General features: G+C 41.8%; 1 protein-coding gene across 4 annotated transcripts in view; it reads left to right on the top strand.

The window, feature by feature from the left end:
* Positions 1-2461: 2461 nt before the first annotated feature.
* TTBK2 (tau tubulin kinase 2) overlaps positions 2462-24137 on the top strand; it is a 48580-nt gene continuing 26904 nt past the window's right edge. The window contains exons 1-7 of one of the 4 annotated variants that reach the window (XM_081211561.1): positions 2462-3080; positions 12584-12743; positions 14001-14148; positions 15806-15879; positions 16849-16989; positions 17523-17627; positions 20323-20388. In XM_081211561.1, coding sequence (XP_081067687.1) covers positions 12675-12743; positions 14001-14148; positions 15806-15879; positions 16849-16989; positions 17523-17627; positions 20323-20388 — 603 coding nt within the window. In that variant the 5' untranslated portion in view covers positions 2462-3080; positions 12584-12674. Of the gene's footprint in view, positions 3081-3975; positions 3995-12583; positions 12744-14000; positions 14149-15805; positions 15880-16848; positions 16990-17522; positions 17628-20322; positions 20389-24137 lie in introns of those variants that run through there. The other 3 variants (XR_014012536.1, XM_081211560.1, XM_081211559.1) reach the window with 3 other exon arrangements.

Here is a 24137-nt window from a genome sequence, read left to right as displayed (position 1 = left end):
CTAGATCTTCTGACGAGGGGCTATAGGAGTCAGTAGAAACTCTGCTACACCAGCAGAACATAAGCTACGCATAACACCTCAGATAACACCAGCAGAGCAAACTGCTAGCAGAGCTGTTCCATTATTTATTTTAAGTATTTATATACCACTGTTAATCAGAAAATACAGCTGCTCTTTGGAGGGGTGTATATGAAATAACCAACACAGCTGGCTAGATTTTAGGACTCTACTTGGATGTAGTTCAGAATTTACTGCCACACTACTGGATTGCATCTCCTTTTTTCACCTTCCCTGACCTTTCCTCCATTCCTTAAATATGGTATAAAAAACCCCATGGTTCTAATATCTTATGGCACTAGAAATTTGTGGCATCCATCACTGCACATGTGGCAGGAGGAATCAAGTACACTATATAGCATTTTTTTGAATCATGGGATCAAAATTCTTATTGATGTGTTAAATTGTAAGGTTCTGGAATAATTTTGTTGGTTACCAGTTTACATATGGAAATAAACGAGAGTAACAACAAATTATATTTTGAAATTGTGTTCTGTGTAATGGTAATCTATGACTTAAGGCAATCAGTCCTAAGTCTGCTTTCTGACCTCTAGAATTACTAGCAAAGCTATTTGACCTAAATACAATCTTCCAAAGCAGAGTATGCAAGATATTGTTTTTCAGGAAGCGGTAAGCAATGACAAAGAATTTCCCCAAGGCTTTATTTTATTCCAAAATGAATTTGGGTATAATGCATTACAATTCTGTCTGAGAAAACGCTTAGCTCCACAGTTACATAGAGTATGCATTTACGTATGGTATCAAATGGTAAAATGATAGGGAGAAATATGATGCCTCTCTGTTATTTTATGTTGCACCCTAGTACTTTTAAACAATGGAGGCCTCCTGCATTATCATCTTGAATGAGGTATCATCCCATTTTGGGCAGATTGCAGAACAGTTTCCTACCACCCTAAAGTTCTGTAATATGAATGAACTAATTATAAAATTATAAATATAGATTCTGCCCCCCCCCTTAAAAAATATTTCAATGTTGGTATATTGTAATGTGCTGGAATAAAACTTTTAAAAAAGTATGCCAAATTAGCAAAATGTGATGTAGGCTTCAGGTATGGCAGAGATGTTCATCTGCTGCCAGTGAATAAGGTCACATAGAAACCCTGGTCTCCCAGGCAGCCTGGTACACCTGCTCCAGGCCTTGGAGGTCTAAGATGGCTGGGGGACCCCCAGAGACCAGTTCCTTTTCCATTTCAGTTTATAACTGAACTCCCTTCCTGGGATCTCAGAAAATCTCTGCACAGGCCTGCTCCCAGGTATGGCACTCTAACCACTACACAACCCAGGGATTTGACTCATGTTCCTTTTCTACTTTAAAAAGCCCTCTATGCACATTTATGTATAAATGTGTTGTGCATATTGGCATTTTAAAAATCACATTATTTTTGAAACATAGCTGTTCTGTTCAGAAGCCCCCTTTGCTCCCCAAATTTGTATCTCGCAACAGAGGGCTGGTGGACCATGTTGTTGTTGTTTAGTCGTGTCCGACTCTTCGTGACCCCATGGACCAGAGCACGCCAGGCACTCCTGTCTTCCACTGCCTCCCGCAGTTTGGTCAAACTCATGCTGGTAGCTTCGAGAACACTGTCCAACCATCTCATCCTCTGTCGTCCCCTTCTCCTTGTGCCCTCCATCTTTCCCAACATCAGGTTCTTTTCCAGGGAGTCTTCTCTTCTCATGAGGTGGCCAAAGTATTGGGGCCTCAGCTTAAGGATCTGTCCTTCCAGTGAGCACTCATGGTGGACCATGTTAGGACACAGAAATTTCCTTCCACAAAAATTATGGAAGAACGTGGGGTGGTTATCTTTTCAACCCCTTTCTGTGTGTGTGTCTACTGATATTGGACACTGATGCTGGTTTTTTTAATGAGCTTGAGCCCAAGGTTTTTTCTTTTGGGTTTTCCCAGCTTACTTTGGATATACTGCATAAACAACTACATATTGCACTTTTTACTAAAGACCCCACCAAAAACATTTTATTTTTCAGTATATTTCCCAGTTTAGTGGCTTCTGCAGCCTTAATCCTGAGTGGCTCATAGCAATAAACATTATCTCCCTTTTTGTTACGGGAAAACAAATGGCTTTTACCAGCGCGTGTTTCGGTACTTTAATATTCCAAAAAAGAGGAAACCCCAGCCTGTAAGAGAACATCGACAGCCATCTGTCAAGCCCCCATGACGCAGCCACCAACCACCACCTCTCTGCAAGCTACCATTAGGGAAATCCTTAAAAGACCCTTTCCGACAAAGGCCGGGCTAAACTACAATTCCCAGAATTCTCTTCAGACCAGCGCAGTACGAACAAACTCGCTGGATTCGCCTCATAAGCAAACGTGAGCACAGCGGCGTTTCTAAGAGACGGCCGCCCGCCGGGACGACTGATGGGGCCGCTATCCAATCTGCTCAACGGACTCCTCGCGAACGACCCAATAGCGTTTCAAGGCGTCGGAAGGGTGGGCGGGCACCCTTGAGGGAATAGCTGGCTCACTGGCCCTTGGATGGAGGGCAAGGGAAAAGGAGGGGGCTTGTTGCGAAGGTAGAGTGAGCGAGGAGCGAGGGGGACGGGCCAGTCGCGTCCTGCGGGGACTGCAGCTGAGGCGGCGGAGAGTTGGCGACGAAGCGGTTAACCCTGCAGCGACAGAGACAACGGCCGTTCGGCGACTGCCGCTGAGCCGCTGACTGGATTGCCTGTCGCCTCCGTTAGCTGCCCCGCCCGCCGGTCCCTGCGCCTAGTCCGGCCCGGCCCCGCAGTCACCATAGAGACAGCGGCGGCGGAGGCGACGACGGCGCCGCTTGCTCGCAAGCCATGGGCAGGAGCCTGCTGCTGGGCTGCGCCGGGCTGAACCGGAGGGCGCCGTGGGACAACCGGTAATATCGCCTCTCCCCCCGTCCCCCCGCCACCACCTCAGCCGCGTTTCCTTCTCTCCTCGGAGGCCCTCGAGAGGAAGAGTGAACCCCGCGCCGGCCTCGCTCTGAGGGGGAAGGAGCGCCGGCCGCCGCGTTCCAGGTAGGCGCTTCCCCTCAGGGGCTGGCGAGCGGGGCATGGGGTGGGGGAGCGCGGTCGTCACCCGGCCTTTGGTCTCCCCCAGCCAGCGAGAGGCCGCTTCGGCGGGGTGTGCGCAAGTGCCGCCGGCCCGCCTGGTCGGGGGGGGGGGCGGCGGGAGGGATGCTGCTTCGGAGGCGCGGGGGGGGGGTTGGCGGGGCCTCGCGGGATGCGCCTCTGGTAGAGCTTAATAGCGGAGGGAGCAGCGCCGGGTTTCTGGGATCGGAGGAGGAGGCTACACGGAGGGTAACCTTCAGAGCATCACCCGTAATTTCGTCCCGCCGGTTATCTATCCCGGTTTTCCGTGCAGGGGCAGGAGGGGGGCGGGGATGCTGCATTATTAGGGGGGGCGGAATCATCTCCCAGCCTCGGATGGGAGAAGACCTGGCAGCGCTTGGCCACTTCTGGTGTGTCTTCTCCTAAGGCCCCCTCTGTTCGCTTTGCAGGGTTTGGGAGCGGGGTAGCTGCTCGTTGTGGGTGTTTGGTAACTGGGCAGCAGCGGTGAGGCGCATCGCAGAAGTTTCCTGCCTGGTACCGATGAAATAGCAAGTGATGCTCTCGCGGTTTGAGAGCGGTTCTGCTACAAAAATATAGGCTCTGTGGGGTGGTGGGGAAAGAGCTCTTTTGCTTATTTCGGCTAAGGTCTGGCTTTCCCTGCCTTTCTTTCATTTATTGGTGCGGAGAATGCTCCCCGAGGGGAAAACTAGGCTGCTTGACTTGTAAATCTGCTAATGTTGATGCTTCTGTGTTTCCTTTAGTCATACAAATATGCTCTGGCATACAGGCAGATGGAGGCTGAGGCTAAACATTGCCGCTGCTATCAGCAGTTGCATGAAGATATGAATACAGATACATAGACTTTCTTTTAAAAGAGAGAGGTATGGTCCTCTGCCAGAGATCTTTAAAGAGACCAACTGCCAGCAATGGGTGTAGGAAAAATCTGTTAGAGAGGGTTAGCAATGTTGTGTCTTTCTGCCATGAAACAGCAAGAGGGATGCTTAAATGATACTTAACCTTAAGTATAGCACCGAGTATTGGTGGGTTTCAAAATGCTGATAAAATATAGATGCTTTGAGATTTGCATTTTCTGTTAGTAACAGTAAGATATATCACAGATATATCCTACCATACAAGTTATTTAAGACTAATGTATGTAGATGACTTCAGATTTTAAAAAATAATCAAGCAGTTTATAAATTTCATGAAATAAATAAACTTGCTCTGATGTTGGTTAGTCAGGAAATAGCTATTTTAGGCTATAGCAGGTAATGTTTTAAATTTGCTTCTATGATTGGGACATACCAAATGGTTTTTAAGCCAACAATTGTTATTCGTATAAAGATTATATACATTTCACATTTTTTGCTTAGTGTGGTCTTGACCTTTTGTGTTTATTGCCATTGTTTGTTCAGAAATAAGCCCCATTGAGATAAACTGGATATACTCCCAGGTAACTGTGCATAGGATTGCAGCCCAAGGTGTGTAAAATGAGATAAAGTAATTTTTTTCTGATGTCTTTAAACCAGTCATTGAAAATGCATTTGCAGAGAAGTATCAAATGAACCACAACAATGAAGGTGAATATTTAAAAGGACCCGTAACTTTCAAAAACCTTTGCAGTATATTTTATATATTGTGTCATCTAGAATACTTTTTTTTCCCCAACCACAATGTTGAAAACTTTCATGGTGAAAGCAGTGAAGTAAAGAATATGACAGAATAGCACTTAACCAGAGAAAGAGAGTCTGATATTAGTGCAGAATATCCTGCACTAAATCAAACGTTCTTGGCACTGATAATCAATATTTAAATTATAAGTGAGATGTGCCAAGGCTTGAGTTTACATAAATTTCTGTGAGTAGCTGTTTCAAAATATTTTCAGTGGGATTCTTTCTTTAAATGTTTGGAACTGATCCCTGGTCTCTGATCAAATCTTGTGAATAGTAATCTTGCCTTCCTTTGGTTGTGTGCTCATATAGGAAGTAGAAGAAACTTATGCAGATTTGTTCCAAGACAAAAGAGAAAAATTATCATAATCATGAAAGACAGTATTTGGCATCACTTGTTCTCTTGGGGTTCAAAAAAGCAAGGGAGCTTTGAAGTCCTTTAGACTGACTTAAGAAAGCATGTGGAAAACAAGGGATGGGATGCTTCACTTGTCTGGGCTTTAAGGTTTTGTGGGGGGCAGGTACTGGAAGGGTTTATTGCAGAATCTGAATGGGTGGGATGTGCTGTGTGTGTCTTCTAACACGTCCATTCAAGAAAAAATGATGCACAAAATGGGGTTGGTGTGAAGGTTAAAGGTAAAGGGACCCCTGACCATTAGGTCCAGTCGCGGATGACTCTGGGGTTGTGGCGCTCATCTCGCTTTATTAGCCAAGGGAGCCGGCGTACAACTTCCGGGTCATGTGGCCAGCATGAGTAAGCCGCTTTTGGTGAACCAGAGCAGTGCACGGAAACGCCGTTTACCTTCCCGCCAGAGTGGTACCTATTTATCTACTTGCAATCGCATGCTTTCAAACTGCTAGGTGGGCAGGAGCTGGGACCGAACAACGGGAGCTCACCCCATTGCGGGGATCCGAACCGCCGACCTTCTGATTGGCAAGCCCTAGGCTCTGTGGTTTAACCCACCGCGCCACCCGCTGTGAAGGTTAGGGTGCAGCTTATACCTCCTTGACACCGTCTTCTTAGGGAAAACATCTCCATACTTTTAAGAACTGAGTTTGGAGTAAACAAGTTGCACATTGCATCCTAATTTAGTAAGAAAAGCGTAAAACACTTCTAGGCTGGTAAAATACAAGGAATATATGTTTGGAACTTAATAGACTTTTTTGTCGGATAAAAGCTTGGTTAAATACAAACAGATTATAACTTGTTCAGAATGACTACCGTATTCCAGTTCACCAGTTTGTCTGTGACTGTATCTCTCAGCTGACGAAAATTTTAATCCGACTGATGTGATCTGTTCTAAGTGTAAGGTTAGAATTTTATTTTAGGAGTGGTGGCGGTGGCAGCAGAATACAATTATTACAAGTTACAAAACAGAAAGCTGGTGTGTTATAATGGCTTGACATAAACTATGCAGTACATTGATTTATTCCTTGTTTTTCTGTTGGAGAAGCTGTGTCTAGCATCTCTTAAAGAGACAGAACATTGGGTTTTTAAAATAGCTTTTTAAGAATTTCAGTGTTCATATATTGCTGGTTTTTAATTAGAATTAATGATCACTGTATTTGAGTAGTCTTTGATACTTGGGCCATAAAAACATGTTGCCGCCCCACCCATGTCAGCAACATTTGAAAAATGTTACATTGCTTTAAGTTTATTGGAAACATATATTGTAAAATGGTCTGCTAGTGCTAGTGTGTTGGGTTTCTTTTTTGGATAATACACTGGATGGAATATGTCAATACTTTTCAGTAAAAAGATTCCTTCTGCCCCAATTCTGGTTTGAATCCTGAGATCTTATGAACAGAACTTAATTCATAAGACATCTGCTGGTAGAACTGGAGGAGGCCTTTCTTGCTGTGGAGGACAAGTGTGGGACTGTTGGGGGGAAAGGTTGAGTTGACTTCCTCCTTCTGCAAGTGGAAATCTCAGCTGGAGCAAAGACCTTTCCATAAGCAGAAGAAGCCCTTTCTTCTATTCATGGAAGGGCAACTGCAGACCCAAGCATATTTTCCTAAATTTAAGATTAATGGTACTTCATATAGCCTTAATGATTCACCTTTGAATCTTGGTATGTAGCTGTCAGGGAACTGACATCGGAGCCTGAGTCGGAGGGAAGGCTCTCAAATGATGCTGGAGAAGGGCCAAGCAGGGAGAGAGGCAGTTCAGCAGAGGGGGAAGCAAATCAACGTTACACCAGGGATAAAGGGGGGCAGATGGGGGAATCGGAGAGAGGGCTCCAGGACTCTTCACTGGACACCAGCGGGGAGAGCACGGGTCCTCCGCTACTCACACCCTCCCTGTGCAGAAGACTTCCACGCAGAGAGAGTAGGAGGAGACTGGGAGTCAAACAACTTTTATGTTGGAAGAGGTTTAAGAAACGCCCACTGACGGATTCTGCTAGCGACTGAGGCAGCCACGAATTGAAGGGCTGTCCAGACAGAAAGGTTTAACAAGGCAACATAGCCAGGAGAGGCAGCAACTTACGCACGAGCAACCCCATACCCATTACAGTAGCATTAGTTTCTTGTGGTGTGGAAGGAGTTGCATTGTGGTGAGGATTGTAGTGGCCTGATGTGGCTCTGATTTCATTGCCTCATTGGGCAATGAAATGTCATTCAACATGGATGTGCTTGTTGGCAAAAGTGAGTGGGGTCTAGGCATATCCACACGTATTCTGTATGAATTGTAATGTAATATAGAAGGCACTACAGCTCACTGAGGAGAACCTATTTTGTTTACAAAACTAGAAATCTCCCTTCTCAAGAGTGGTGTGGGTTTTTAAAATAGCATCTTCATGGAAAAGTCAGTGTGGAGATAGCAGTAGTACTGATGCTGCAATACTGGAATTTAAAGAACTGTTAACTGGCTCCTCATGTCCAAGGAAGCTTTGGCTTGGATTTTCAAAAGCCATTTGTGATATAGTGTAGGAATCTTGCGTTCAAAGGGAGCGATATCAGAACTTTCATTGGGAATGAGCTACCTCTTGAATACATCTTTGGATGATGGCTACATTCTTTAGTATTGATTACTTGAAAAATAGTGTCTGCATTAGCTGGCATATAACAAAAACAATAGGCTGGATGAAAGTCAGTAAACTAAAATGGAATTGCTATAATAAAGAGGTGTTGTGGGTAGGTAGTTCTTATATCCAGGAACTGGCTGCACACCCTTCTTTAGAGGGGCTTGCCTTCTCCTTGAGGGGTCAGGTATGTAGACTGGTGGTACTTCAAGATCCAGCTTTGTAACTGTGCCCATATGGCCTCAGTGGCACCAAGTGTCCTTTTCCAGCTTCAATTGGTTCATTGGCTATGGCCATTCCTTCACAAGAGATGGCTTTGCCATAGTGATGTATGCCCTGGTAAGCTCCTATTTTCGTTACTATAATGTGTTTTGTGTTGGGGGGGGGCAAGAAGTTGAGGTGGAAGCAGCAGTTCATGCAGAACATGCTGTAAGATCGTTGACTAGTTCATCCAAATGAAATCTCATCATACTGATTCTGAGGGAGTTACACTGCCTGCCTATATGCTTTTGGGCTGTATTCAAATTGCTGGTGCTGTTTACCGTAAAGTGATAAACAGCTTGCGGTCCGAAGATCTCCATAGCTTATCTCCATACCATCCTGTCCATGCCCTAAGATATTCCAAGGAGCTCTTCTCTGTGTACAATGGTTGGGGGATATGTAGTGACTTTTCCCCAGGCACATACAGAATTTTAGTATATTATGTTGTGATAGGATTGCCTGCTCTATTGTTTTAGCTGCTTAGACTGTTCGCATTGGTTTTATGGTTGCATTTTATTCTATGTGATTTTATAAATTTATATTTTGTACCCTGTTCTGGGATCTATCAAGTTGAAGGGCAGGCTATAAATATTCTTAAATAAAATAACACAATGCTCAATAGGGGATTTTGCTGTTTTGTAAAAGTGACTGCAGTGTTTCCTTTCCTAATAGGTTAAAAGGGATTGATCCTTTTCTTAATAGCTTCCCAGATTCTTGTTTTTTGGGCTTCTTGTTCTTCTATCTCTACATTTGTAAGACAGTTTATTTTTATTCACCACCTGTCATTAAATACTGTGAGTGCTAAAACAGTGGTCTTAACATTTCTGGTAGTTGATTAGAAGGTTAGTTTAAATAGTTGTCCATAAATGCAGTAGGTGCTACAGATATGTGAAATCATGGTTATAAATAGTATCTGTAGTTCTTTCACACTCCTCTATATGGAGGTCAAGCAAAGTCAGTTAAATCTGAGAGGAAAAAATGATTGTGATTCTTGCATTGGTAGTCTGCCTGTGGTTTCAGTAAATATAAACCATGGATTTCTTTTGTTTCTCATTTATGGGTGAGCAAGAATCATTAAGAATTCTCTGCTCCAAAGCAGTATGTATGGAAATATTATGTTGAACTTGTATTAGTTATTAAACAACAAATCTCCAAAGTACAGCAATAAGTTATGGGAGAAACAAACTATGGTGCCTTCATATTGGTGGAATGTTAGCTTAGTGAAGTCAGGATTCTACATGTGCTTAGCAGAAAAGGCAAAATGATATTGCTTTAAACTACAGAAAATGTAGTAACACTCTGTGTACATATGCACCCAGCATCTGTGGCAACATTACTGACACATACTAATTGTAGCTTGGTGCATCATCACCGTTTCATCAATCATGCATAGAAGCAACCAATCAGTGCATGGTGATGGTAGAATGTCCCCAATCAATGCATAGTGATGGCAGAATGTCTCCAAGGCATCATTCCACTACTTAGGTGGTCACAAATCCACCACACTGCATTCAGCAGTGTAAATCATCATGACACATCCCAGCATGACCCTGGCAACAGACACTTTTCAGGCATATTTGCCGACAGGGTTTGAAATCCTCCTATATCTCTTCCATGCAATAAAGCACATTTTGGGGGGACAGGAACACAAACAATAGCTTGAACAAGCCACAGTTCCTCATATTCATATGAAATGGGAACTGACAGTTTGTTGCGGACAGCAAGTAGAAGCTTTTGAACTCCTCCCTTTGTGCATGGAGGAGGAGTCCATAAGCCCAATGCAGGTCCCATTCACATTCATAACAATATATTTTTATTTATTAACAAAATGTAAATACCACTTGATTTTAGTAAAGCCTCTAAGTTGTTCACAAGAAATAGTAAAACTATCAATAAAAACAGTTAAAACATTTAAAAATAATTAAAATTAACAGCAAAAGAGAATGCATTTCAACATCAACTCAGTTGGTTAGAGCATGGTGCTGATAATGCCAAGGTTGCATGTTTGATCCCCATAAGGGACAGCTGCATATTCCTGCATTGCAGAGGGTTGGGCTTGATGATTCTTAGGGTCCCTTCCAACTCTACGATTCTATGCTTCTATATGTCTGTATTGGCCTGCCTAAACGAAAACATTTTAAGCAGGCTCCAAAAAGAGTACAGTGAAGGCATTTGTCTGATGTCAGTAGGCAGGGAGTATAGGTAATGCCATGCTAAAAAAGAAATTTCTTACAGCTGCAGAATGTGTATTGTGCAGCACACATAAAAGTGCCAATTCTTCAGATTGAAGCATGGGAACCACTCACCCACAGTGCCTCCATTTTGCCAGCATTGTGGCACCACTGTGTCCAGGTACCAGTCCAGGAACTGTGTGGCCTCTCCTGATTCAGATGTTATGGAAATGTAGTAGTAGTAGTAGTAGTAGTAGTAGTAATAATAATAATAATAATAATAATAATAATAATAATTCATTTCTTATACCCCACACATCTGACTGGGTTACCGCAGCCACTCTGGACAGCTTCCAACAAAATATAAAAGAACAAAATGTCACACATTAAAAGCTTCCCTAAACAGGGCTGTCTATGAAAAGTCATATAATTGTTTAATTCTTTGACATCTGACAGGAAGGTGTTCCACAGGGTGGATGCAATAACTGAGAAGGCCCTCTGCCTGTTTCCCTGTAACTTCACTTCTCTCGATGAGGGAACTGCCGGAAGGCCCTTGGAGCTGGGGGCCTCAGTGTCGAAGCTGAACAATGGGGGTGGAGATGCTCCTTCAGGTATACAGGGCTGAAGCTGTTTCGGACTTTAAAGGTCAACACCAAGACTTTGAATTGTGCTTGGATATGAAAATTATGCAGTCTATTGTTATAACTTCTTCTAAACATCCTTCACCCAATGAGACATCCTTCAGCTTGGTTGCAGTTTGTGGAGCTGCAGGCAGTTGTCAAAACAGTTGAGTCAACAGTCGGAGCTCAAGTGTTGAAAAAATTGTGATGAATATGAGAAACCATTATAGGGGTTGTTCTATGGTTCATCATCTTTGGCCTCTTTTCATATAATATAGGTGCAGCTTGTTTCACTTGCCTTGCCGTCACCAATAGCTAGGCACATTTTGCCTCAGTCTTCAAAGTGTGCCTTATAGTAGTTCAGCCTGGATACTGCTAGTGCATGGGCAACTGAGACAGGCTCCATGCTCTCCAGATAGTCTCAGTTGGTATATCAGCTTCAGCTGGAAAAAAACACTTCTGGCCGTTGTTGCTACTTGAGTTTTCCCAATTTTTCCAGCTGCATATTGCATCCTTCTAAGGGAGTGCACTCCTGTGCAAAATTACCCACTCACAATATCTCTGTCAATAGCAATTGGCCTAGTGAGCTACTAAAGCTGTGGAAGATCTCTTTGTTTATATATAATCACCTGACCCTACTGGTGAATTGCCTCCAAGATTAAAAGTTGCTGCACATGAGCTGTAGATTTGCTGTCAATGGGTATCTGACACCTACATTAATTTTCGCGTCAATAATAGTGTGAGTATTTTTCTCCATTGAGTTGTATAGTGGTTTCTCCTGTAGCTGTCAACGATCTATTATTGATAGAAGGTATATTTTGTCCTATTATATAGGTTGTAATACAGCTTTCTTAAAGGAGAAAATAATCTATTTCAATGGACTTCACAGTGTGGTCTGGCAGGGGATAAGAAACTCTTACCAATCTCTGATGAAATAATTTGGTGTTGAAGGTCAGGAGAGGAGTTAGAATAAAGGAAAGCTGATATGGTAAGGGTTTATGTAGAGAGCACAACCTTGGCCATGACCTCATTTTTTTAGTGTTATACAAGTCAATGGTTCTCAGCTTAACCCTCCTGCATATAGTATGGGGTGTTAAAAGGATAATGGATTGTCCACAGGGGTGTTACAAGAATTAGTTTGATGCGTATGAAAGAATTGAGAATAATTATTGTTATATTCTATTTCATGCGGCTCAATGTGGTGCCTTCCATGGTTCCAGTAGTAGATAGGTAGCCGTGTTGGTCTGCCATAGTCAAAATAAAAAAATTCCTTCCAGTAGCACCTTAAAGACCAACTAAGTTAGTTCTTGGTATGAGCTTTCGTGTGCATGCACACTTCTTCAGATACACACGAAAGCTCATACCAAGAACTAACTTAGTTAGTCTTTAAGGTGCTACTGGAAGGAATTTTTTTATTTTGTTATATTCTAATGTTGCTCATTTGAGGCAGGGATAACACTCCTCAACTGGCATAAAGGTTTACAACTTTTTAAAAGGTATCTGTTGCAGATACTTTTATTTCTAAAGGAATGTACTTACACACACAGCAGAAAGCTGACTTCACTATGTAAAATATTTTTGTTTTGTTTGAAATTTTATTTCAGTTCTGAATTGTAAAATTGAAAAATAACTTTCTTACAGTAGAGTTAGGAAGGCATTCATTTTGTCATTTTTTAATTATCAAGTTCTCATGAACTTGATAAGTATTGCTGTTTATCTTTATAGCCTCTGCTTAAATGGAAGCCACCTTTGGGAGCTGGATGGTCTCTATTGACGTAGGCTTTGCATAGCAGCTGCACCACCCCAGGAGATTGCAATGAGTGGAGGAGGGGAACAGCCAGATATCCTGAGTGTAGGAGTATTGGTCAAAGAAAGATGGAAAGTGGTAAGTATATTAAATCCTTCTTATTTCCTCCCCGGATATATGAAAGCACTAGACTAAATAAAAAGAAATAAAATTGCAAGGAACCAGGTAAAAGGAAGACACAGTCACAAACTGCACCCTGTTAGCAATATATGAAAGCATAGTAATATAGAATTGGAGAAATTTCCCCCTCTTGGACACCTTTTTTGCAAATAAATACACAAGTTAGCAGTCTCCTTGCCTGTACTTTGGTGTGCTGGTCTTTTCTGGCTGGTCTCTTTCCTGAGAGTTTATTTGTTTGTAACATTGAGCATAGTGGCTGTAGGTAAGTGATGTGGTTTTCCTCAGCTTGAAAAGCACTTCAAAACGTGCTGCTAGCTGTTGTTCATCTTTACCTTAATGTGGCCCTGTGGAACAAAAACCTCACATAAGATGCCTGTTACCTGTATTTATAAAAATATTTATATACTGCTGTATTGTAAATATATATCATAGTGGTTTGCAACAATATAGAATAGAAACGTTTTCAGCGGGCATTTAACAGTTTGCACAAGAAGGCAGCCACTGAATCTATATTGGCAGGGTGTTCCACAGGACTGGGCAAATGACACTAAAGCAGTGGTTCTCAAACTGGTGTGGCAGTCACACTGGTGTGACAGAAGAGGATAGCAACTGTCAGCTCTGTTAAATATGAAATATCTTTGTCTTGACTAGGAAATGAGAGTTTATTTATCTCAAATTAGGCCTAAAATAAATGAGATCACTTGGTAAAGGCAAGCTCACACTTCTTATTGCGTTTGTATACATACTTAAGGTACATATGATAGAGACTTGTTTATAATTATATTTTGGGAATGATTTATGTTCTTATGTAGCTGTATTGTTTTATACTTTCTGGATGTCCTATGATCATATTATAAAGGAGTTGTGTTCCATGTTATAAATCAAGCAATGCTAGGAGTTGTTTCTTTTTGTTTTCCAATGTATTTCTTATCAATAAAAAATTGGTGTTGTGTGAGCAATTTTTTATTCTGAAAGTGTGGGCCAGAGAAAAAAGTTTGAGAACCACTGTGCTAAAGGCTTGATTTCTTGTCACATTAACAGTAGTTAATAGATTAAGAAATAAAATTTAAAATGAGTCTTGCATTAAGTAGGGAAAGAGGTAACCTAATACAGTAACAGATTTAGTGGCTAGATAATATTCATAGTCTAGGCTTGTTAATTCAAAAGTTCTGTATTTTTTAAACAATGCAGAATTAATATTTTTATTCATTACAGTTCAAAAAGATAGGAGGTGGAGGGTTTGGAGAAATTTACGATGCAATGGACTTGCTTACCCGAGACAATGTTGCATTGAAAGTCGAGTCAGCTCAGCAACCAAAGCAGGTTCTGAAAATGGAAGTAGCTGTGTTGAAAAAACTGCAAGGTAAGGAGGATAAAAGATCCTTGTTCTGAATGTATGTCTGATTCTTGGAAATCTGATAGGCTCAGTGTATCAAAGTATACTATATTGGTCAGTATGGATTCCAAATATAATAAGGAAGAATTAAGATTTAGTGTGCAATCCTGTGCATGTCTATTGAGAAAGAAGCAAGTCCCACTGATATCACTGGGGCTCACTACCAGGTAAGTGGGTATAGAATTGCAGCCTTGCATTGAGGACAAGTTTTACTGATTTTTAAAATAATAATGATTCAAGTTGATGATGTGCCTTAAATCTGAGATAGGTGAAAAGATGGCAAGTATTGTTCTGAGAGAATGTGCGAGACTGATTGAGATGTGAACCTATGACTGCTGTCCTTGAAAAATGTTGTGAAATATTTTGAACACCACAAAATCCCTGAGCAACTTCTGAAATTACAGGATGACCTAGCTTACTCTCCCTGACAGTGTTACTAAATTTAAATATTTCTTTAGTAGAGGGAATTCCAACAGGTGTCGTTTGTACACCTGGTCACCTAAGATAGCTTAAGCTGTATGAACATTTTTGATACTCAGCATGTATCTCTTTTGATACTCAACATGTATCTGTTCAGGTTTTTGGTTTCACTTTAATAGAGGCATAAATTGTGGTGCAGCAGAACCAAAACAAAGCAGAGTAAAAATAAATGTTTTTCAGACCATTAATTTTGTAAGTGTGTCAATAGTCTTGGTGATAGCTGTCAATTTACCTCATGGGATTTGGGGGCCAATGGTGTGGGTTGATCCTTGCCACATGGTCACAGGCCGGAGAGAAGAATTGTGGGATGCAGGCACACTCCCCTCCGTTTTTTTCTCCTGCCTGTCGCAGCAGTACGTTTCTCCTGGTTCTCCTGCTTCACCTCAGATAAAAAGATTGTTTCTAATTTATCAACAAAAAGCATTTTTGTTGCATCTTAATGGCCATGTTTGCAAATCACAAATTGGGTTTATGCTCAAATACAGGCAGTGGCAAACCCTGCTTATGTTCATCTTCATGCAACATTGTCATGGGGTGAGGTGTTTAAGAGTAACTAAAAAAATGTTAACACTGAAATATGTTTACTTCCATGAATGCTAACAACTTTTGGATAATGAGGCACTGTTTAATTATGAATTGGTGCAGAGAATTAGAGACAAAGTGGTTTTTATTTTTGACAAGTTTCTTCCACATGTCTAAGTTGTTCCTTAAGTTCTGTTTCCTTTTTTTGCCACCCAGAAATGTAAGTAATAGATTTAGGGATTTAGGGAAGCGCTTGGGGAGAGTGGGGTTAGTGAAAAGTAATCTTTCTACCACCTCCTTCCCCAGCAGCTTCCTGAAAAGTCTCTCTTGATGACTGGGGACCCTCCTGAGTGGGGTGTGCTGGGGTAGAGGGAATTGCTGAAAATAGGGTGGAGACATGTCCGGTGAGAGGGAGTCTCTGCCCAGTTTTTGGCTTATCTCTCCTTTCAGCCCCTGGAGCCACAGTGCACCCCATTCAGGAAGGTCCCTTGACTTTTAGGACAGGCTTCTCTAGAGGAGGTGTTGCCTTCCTCCAACCTCATTTCTGTAGGTGACTCTCCAGATCTAAGCTTGTGAGAAGAAAAATATGGAAACATAAAAAGTGTATATTTTATTTCTGCAGGAAAAGATCATGTCTGCAAATTCATTGGCTGTGGAAGGAATGACAGATTCAACTATGTGGTCATGCAGTTGCAGGTAAGTTTGTTACATTTATTTGTTCTCTAAAACAGGTGTAGTCTACCTTTTTATACCTACTGCATCTTTCTTGATGGTAACATTTCCTTCCTGCCCACCAGTGCTCAATGGAAGGAGGATTCTGCCTGTGCCGTGGAACCCCCTACTGCCCACATAGAATCCTGAAACGCCCACTAGTGGGCGGTAGGGACCAGGTTGACAACCCCTGCTCTAAAAGGATGTTCACAGATATAAATTAAATCTCCACAACCCCCTAAGAAAGAATGTCCAGCTAATGTAACATTGCTTATTTGATAGGAGAAGGGTAAATACAAACCACAGGCTGTTCTCCATGTGCCTTATCTGAAGCAATTGCAGAGGGTGGCTAAACAAGAATGGAATTTTTTAGTGGTACCTCCATGTCTTTGGAACTCTATCTCCCAGGAAAATTTAAACGGCACCATCCTTGTCATTTTTTCGGCACCCGGCTACTACAGGTTTATTTACCCAGACTGTTGAAGATTAAGTTGACCGCAACTGTGCTGCTTGTCTTTTACAGGTGTAGAATAGATTTTTTCTTTTTGTATTGTTAGATGTGCAATTTATAAATTTTGTATTGCACATTGCTTTTAATTTGGGTTTTACTTGATTTTACTTACTTTACTTACTGTTACATTGCTTTGAGACTTCTTTGTGTTTAGCAACTACCAAACGCAATAATAACTGCTACTGCTGCTACAGCTTATCATGCCTTGTGATCTGGGCCACCTCTTGGAAAAAAAATTTGATAGCTTAATTGATACCCTATTCTCTTCTTGATCAGTTCAATGTAAAAAATAAATCTAATGTTGATTTATTTTGCCCATTATAAAATGATTATGAAAGCTAAATGAAAAAAATATATATATTATTGAAAATGTCTGTCTTCCTCATTTTGGATGGGCAGGGGGAAATTTTCACTGAACGTGCTTTACTTTCTTGCTTTTTCAGGGTCGGAACTTGGCCGATCTGCGTCGAAGCCAAACTAGAGGGACCTTCACAATCAGTACTACCTTGCGACTTGGCAAGCAAATTCTAGAGTCTATTGAGAGCATTCATTCTGTTGGTTTTTTACACAGAGATATTAAGCCAGTGAGTTTATCCACAAATTTTGTCAGAGCCAAGAATTTAAGTTGCAACTGTTGTCACTTATTAGGGGGTGATCGTGCAGTTAGAACAATCAGAAAATTGGATATAAAACTATTAAGATGACAGTGCATAGTTTAAAAGCTAATCCATGATTGTTTCTTTTATATATTGATTTTCAGTAAGATTAGAACTCTTTAACTGTAATGGTCTTATCTAGCAAATAATAATTGCTTTCGGTTTTAAAAGTAAGTTCTTAATTTAGGAAAGCCTAAGATGATTGCATCCACTGAGAATATATCACTCTGTAGTTTATTTCAAAGTATTAAGATGTTCTGTTTAACATGACTGAATAGCACAGTCCTATGCATGTCTACCCAAAAGTTTAAATAATTGTATCCAGTGTTAGTCCTACGCAGAGTAGTTTAAGTTATTGATTGCAGCCTTAATGTTGTATTCAGCGTTTGTGTGTGGAGTTTGTTGTTGGTATTATCAATGTATGGTATTATCAATCAGTATGTCATCTTTTTCCTCCCCAGTCCAACTTTGCTATGGGACGTTTCCCTAGCACTTGGAGGAAGTGTTACATGCTGGATTTTGGCTTGGCGCGTCAGTTTACAAATTCATGTGGGGATGTCAGACCGGTAAGAAATTCTAATGAAACTTTTTATTAATAATTTTAAATTTGTGGTACCTCAGGTTAAGTACTTAATTCGTTCCAGAGGTCCATTCTTAACCTGAAACTGTTCTTAACCTGAAGCACCACTTTAGCTAATGGGGCTTCCTGCTGCTCTGCCGCCACCGCGCAATTTCTGTTCTCATCCTGAAGCAAAGTTCTTAACCCGAGGTAATATTTCTGGGTTAGCGGAGTCTGTAACCTGAAGCGTGTGTAACCTGAAGTGTCTGTAACCTGAGGTTCTACTGTATTGGACTGCTTTTAAAATAACTGTCAGGCTGAACTGTTTTATCCATGCTTGATGCATTACACCAGAGGTCTGAGACCCAAGTTCTAATCTGGCCAACCATCCATGGTTTAATGTTAATGGGCAGCATTCTAGTATGAGCTGTTACAAAGTTTTCAGGGTAATCCTCCCTCATTTTGCTGCCGCTATGCTCTGAGCAAAATAGGCAAAGTGTGGCTTGTCATGTCATACAAATATGAGCATGTGGTTTCTTTCACCCAAAACCCCCACGAGTGGTAACCAAGGTTTATTTTTCACTTATTACGTGTTTGTTTGAGCAAAGGAAACCACAAGGCCAGGTTTGGATAACATGACAAGCCACACTCTGACTTATTTTGTCTGGCACAGTAGAAGCAGAGGGAGGGGGAGCACCATGTTAACTTTTTGTTTTAAACCATGGTTTACTATCACATGAAAGTGAGGTAATTGTGTCAGTGAGTAGGTTCATTGTCCCCTGGTGTTGTTGCTGTACATTTTTAATAACGTGTAAGGAGTGATTGGTGTTAGTGATTTGGTGATTTAGTGCGAGATATAGGAGGGATTGGGAGGTTAGTTCGCTTCTGTGAGGTGTGGGAATAGAATGGGATGTTTGATACAGCATGAGTAGTGAATTTTGTACAATTGTGTAATTGAAAAACAGAAGTTGGGTGAATGTTACGTACTGTGAGTTAGGATATGACTTGGCAAGTTAGAGGCTGAGGAGGGAAGGGGGCCCTGACTCAATATGTTTCCAAAATTTGCTTCTGGATTTTGTTTGGTTTTTTAATTATTTTATTAATTTGTACTGCATCACTGTTTTTCAGTTTCATATACTATAGAAAAATTAGTATTTTGTTTTTGTAAAACACTTTGTGTTAGTATTAAGCAGTATTAAGGTAAAGGACCCATGGACAGTTAAGTCCAGTTAAAGGTGACTATGGGGTGGCGGTGCTCATATCACATCAGGCCGAGGGAGCTAGCGTTTGTCCACAGACAGCTTTCCTGGGCATGTGGCCAGCATGACTTAATTGCTTCTGGCACAATGGGACACCGTGACAGAAACCAGAGCACACAGAAATGCCATTTACCTTCCCGCCTCAGCGGTACCTATTTATGTACTTGCACTGGTGTGCTTTCGAACTGCTAGGTTGGCAGAAGTTGGGACAGAGCAATGGGAGCTCGGATTCAAACTGCTGACCTTCTGGAAAAACTGGAGACATAATAGTTGAAATATATAATATAAAATAAGATTTGAAAGAAGGTGAAGTATTGCTGAATAAGATTTTGTAAAAGGGAACACAGAAAAGGGAGATGTGAGGGAGTCTGGAAAGAGGGTTATGGAAATAATATTTAAGAAATTGAATCATTTTTTATGTCCTTTTTATGCCTTTTTTGTTTTTTTGTTTGTTTCTTTTGTCTTTTTTGGCTTCTTTGATTGATTGTGATGGTGTTTTTCTTTTTCGGTTGTGAATGTGAAGTTTGTTTTATTGTCTAAACCTTTAATGAATATCTTATAAAAAAACAACAACAACAAACTGCTGACCTTCTGATCAGCAATCTGAATAGGCTCAGTGGTTTAGACCACAGCACCACCCACTCCCTATTAAGCAGTATATAAATATGTAAATAGAATAATAAATAAATAAAAAGATGCTGGCTACTACTGACTTATGAAACTTTTGTCTTATTCCCTGATCTCCCAAAATAAGGAATAAAAAGGTGTCTGACTGGAGCTTATTGCACTTTCAATTAGCAACGAGCATTAATACTTTGCATAAAGCAACTAGGAGTATGTTTGCAAAGAGCTGAAAAAGTCTTTGTATGAAGGGGACAGGGTTTTTTGTTTGTCGGGGCACTTAGTATCCTAGTCGTGGAGTGAATAGGAAACTAGCAATTAAAGTAAAATGCACTGGAATTTGGGTGCTGAAAAAAAAGGGAAATAACAAAATGGCTTCTTTAAGGTTGAATAAAATGGAACTATTTGAGTAAGAACAGAAGAGCCCTGCTGGACCCATCCAGTGTAGTAAACTCTTCTCACAGTGGCTAACCAGATGCCTATTGTAAAGCCTGTAAGCAGGTCCTGAGTGCAAAAGCACTTTCACCACTTTTGATCCCCAGCAGCTTATAGTTAATAAATCTGGTTAAATAGAAAAATGTTTCTGAACTACTTAAAATGTGTTCAAAATGTGTTTACTTATTTACCATACCCATTTAAATTTTATTTATTATACAAACATGTTGCCCCAATAACATAGATCAAACAGACCTGTGCATTCTTAGCGGGGGAAGACTCCAGAGTAGAAGGCCTACATTATTCTTTGTAGTGTGGCTTTTATGTACTGTATATCTTTAACTAACATAGTGTAACAGAATTTCTCCCCCTCTGTTGTATTGATAGCCCAGAGCTGTTGCTGGTTTTAGAGGGACTGTGCGGTATGCGTCAGTCAATGCTCACAGGAACAGAGTGAGTATTAGTACTTACAATAGCCTGAATGTTTAGTTACTGAAACAATTACAAATGGTGTGATTATCTTAACTTTCTGTTTCACGTGTCTTTTTCCTATAGGTGATTTATAATTGTAAGTAATACTGCCTGAAATATTTAAATTGTTGGCAAAAGAAAATGTCTACTTATGCACCTTTAATCATACTGGATGTTCTTAGAATGGAAATAATACTGTGACTGAAATTTGCTAAATAAATTGATTACCATTTTAATTACATGGCATATTAAAAGAGTGCTAATTAATTTTTAGTAGGTATGGATGAAAGGGACACACATGCTCCACTCCCTATGAGAGGTTGATACAGACTAGGGTGGGGTTTGGCTTTGCTGGGAAAATGTTTTTCTGGTGGGATGTGAGAACTGACGGAAAGGATCACAGTCTTTTGGCCACTTTTGACTTTCTTTTTTTATCAAGGTGTTGCACAGCAAATGGTAACTGCTAGCTCTAGATGGTGGGTACAAAAGCACCAACAATATAATTCTCATTGTGATTACAGAAGACAGGTGGGATTCTGTTTATCTGTCTCCAGTTTTAAACCTTGAAGGTTAGCAGGAAGCCTGTTTCTGCTGTTGAACTAAAAGGTGATTTTCAGTGAAATACTAGATAATTATGTAGTTCAGGAAGAGGCAACTCTTCTTGCATATACTTCAAGACATGGCTGTTCACTCATAGCTGGCGCAAGCAACTAGCAAGGCAGGCAGCTGATCATGGGTGTTCAGTGGTCCACTAACTGAGCCAATACCTGGACCTTGTACAATCTGTAAACAGCTTTCTTTGTTGGTCTCCTGGAACTTGGTATATCATCAGCAGGGTGGATTAAGGTTCATAGGAATGACACAAGGGTGTATATTTGCTAAGGGCAGACAAAATCTCTGGTTCAGGAGCAGGCCCAGAAAGACCTACAAATACACAAATCACTGCCTATCCAGTAATTTAGCAAAGTACTTGAAACCACATAAAATACCGTATTTTTCGCCCTATAGGACACACTTTTCCCCCTCCAAAAATGAAGGGGAAATGTGTGTGCGTCCTATGGGGCGAATGCAGGCTTCCTGGAGAGCGAGAGGGGTCGGTGTGCACCGACCCCTCTCACTCTCCAGGCTTCAGGAAGCTCTCCGCAAGCCTTGGGAGCCCGTTGGGAAGTCGCGCTGGGCTCGCAAGGCTTGCAGACAGCAGCCTGCAGCCCGAAACCCGGGGAACGCAGCGGAGCGCACCCCGGGCTTCAGGCAGCTCTCCGCAAGCCTTGGGAGCCTGGCGCAACTTACCGCCAGGCTCCCAAGGTTTGCGGACAGCAGCCTGTAGCCCAAAACCCTGGGAGCGCAGCGGAGCGCCCCCTGGGCTTCAGGCAAATATCCGCAAGCCTGGGGAGCCCGGCGGGAGTTCCCGCCGGGCTCCCCAGGCTTGCAGATAGCAGCCTGTTCTGGGGTCGAGGGAAGCTCGGGCTTCCCCTGCCCCAGCCCTGCGCCTGGGGGGAAAATAATTTTTTTTCTTTATTCCCCCCCCAAAAAAAACTGGGTGCACCCTATAGGGCGAAAAATACGGTAATTTAAGGAAAGAGGTGAAACACATTTAAACTAGTTGCTAGCTTGCTTTGCTTCTATGTATACTTCTGTGAGTATATTTATAGAGTTTCTTCCCCCATCTGTTTTGAATCTATAGAGAACATTTCAACTCTTTAAGCATTGTTTTCTTACAAGTGAGTCTTGCCACAAAATGTTGCAGTGTAGAGTGCTTCTTATCTAGGGTTCCAACCAGCCATGTCCTTTCCCAGACTATGTCTCATTCCATGTCTCCTCCCCTCTGGCAGTATATTTCCACGCCCCCAATCAGGCCACTGAATGTTCTCAGTCTGTTCTTGGGCTGTTTTGTTCCCCTCACCCACCAAGGTACTTGTGTAAGCCCAAGAGTCTACTAATCTTCCCTGTGCATGGATGGTGCTGATTTATTACGGTGGACAATGAAGTGTTCTTATTGGGTTGTTCGTCTTGCACAAGACTCAGGCAGGAGCAAAGAATTATGGGAGGTAGACCGTTTCCCCTCAATTTTTTCCTCCTCAGCTCTCACTGTTTTGTTGATTGTTAGTTAGCAGAGTCCTCTTTAACTACTTTCTTCGTTATTCTTAGTTACTTAGTAATTGGCTACTTTTCCTGTCTATCGGTCCTTTTATGCGTCCTCCACTGAGGTGTAAAAAAACAAACAACCTTGTCTCCCTGCTAAACATCTTTCCCTGTTCTGCGTTCAGTGTTTTACTTCTATTTTCCATTAATTTCTTAATTTTTATCTTTATTTCTTGTTGCTGGCTATTGTCGTTTTGGCAGATGGGATGCCTTTTATTCCAGCTTTTTTTGCGGTGCAGGCTGCCTCGTGTAGTGACTGCGAGCTGCTTCCCTAACAGCCGCTCTGCGCCTTACCCTCACCGTCCTTTTGGACCCTTTATTCAGCGCATTTGCTTTCCTTCAAGAATTGCTGCTTCTACAGAGAAAGAAAGGGACAAAGAAAATAAGCTTCAACTCCTTGTTCTCCTGTCTGCTTCAGCAGCGCAAAGGGCTGTTTCAACACGTTTCGCCTGCAGTAATATTTGAATCAGCAGTCTGGTTCAGAGGCTCAATTTCCTCCCAATAAATTTCAATGGCGTCCTTAGAGTCTCTGCAAGGTTTGGGTGCCTCTCCGCATAAAAAAGCGAAATAAACATAGAATGTGGTCCTCTGCTTCCTGCAGTCGCTCAAATCACCCATCCCATGCTAAGGGCCATTGTTTTCCAGTGTTGTCAGTAAGGTAAGGTCTACCCATGTAAACAAATCTCCTTCAGAGCAATCCATGGCTCAGCCACAGAGTGCTGCTCAGTTATCTAGTGAGATTTTACTGCCATCTGCTGGCAATACTAATAATGACATAGCCATATCCTCTGATCCTGAGCCTGAATTTCAGGGTTTTGCTGATGGCCAATTAGGATCTACTGTAATGAGCAAAGTTCATTGCCACCAATGGGTCAAGGTTTATCAGAGGTTTTGAATGTGAACTTGTCTGCTTCTTTAATTGATCAGTTGAAGGATGCCCTTCTTGCCTCCTTATCATCAGACCTTAAGCATGACATGTCCCAATGCTGCCTTTCCTGTGCGTACTAAATCAAAGCTTCTTGTACGCATATGCCACATTCTGCAGGGAATTCCTCCCCTAACCCTTTTCAAGTTATGTCTGAGGAATTACAGGAGGCTGATTTTACTATGCCATTATCTCATGCATCACTGGATGTGGAAGAAGAGGATGCCTGGGAAGAGCCACAATCTTCCAGGCTGTTTCAAGATTTTCAGGCAGCAACTCAATTGCCCTTCGCAAAGTACATGAGGCTGCTTCATTCTCATTGAGAGCTTCTTGTATAGCTTCCTCCTGCACACATGCCTGTGTGGTATGGTTGGAGGATTTGCTCCATAATCCTCCTCAGGATGTGGTGCGTCACCATCAAATCCTTTCAAAACTCATAAAAGCACAAGCCTGCATGGCGGATGCAACTGTGGATGCTATGCAGTTTGCGCCAAGAGCCATATCTGCACAGGGAACAGTGTGCTGCACTTTGTGGCCTACGAACTGGCAGGCTGACTCTGCCGCTGAGGCTAACTTGTCTGTGATACCTTTTGTGGGAGGCCAGCTACCTGTACTTGGAGAGTCAGCTCTGAAAGATATTTTGGTGTAATCAAAGGATAAGTGT

The sequence above is a fragment of the Podarcis bocagei genome (genome assembly GCF_964188305.1).
Source record: "Podarcis bocagei genome assembly, chromosome: 1".
Taxonomy (NCBI): domain Eukaryota; kingdom Metazoa; phylum Chordata; class Lepidosauria; order Squamata; family Lacertidae; genus Podarcis; species Podarcis bocagei.
Note: the sequence above shows the minus strand (reverse complement) of the source record. Positions and strands in the feature narration are given on the sequence as shown.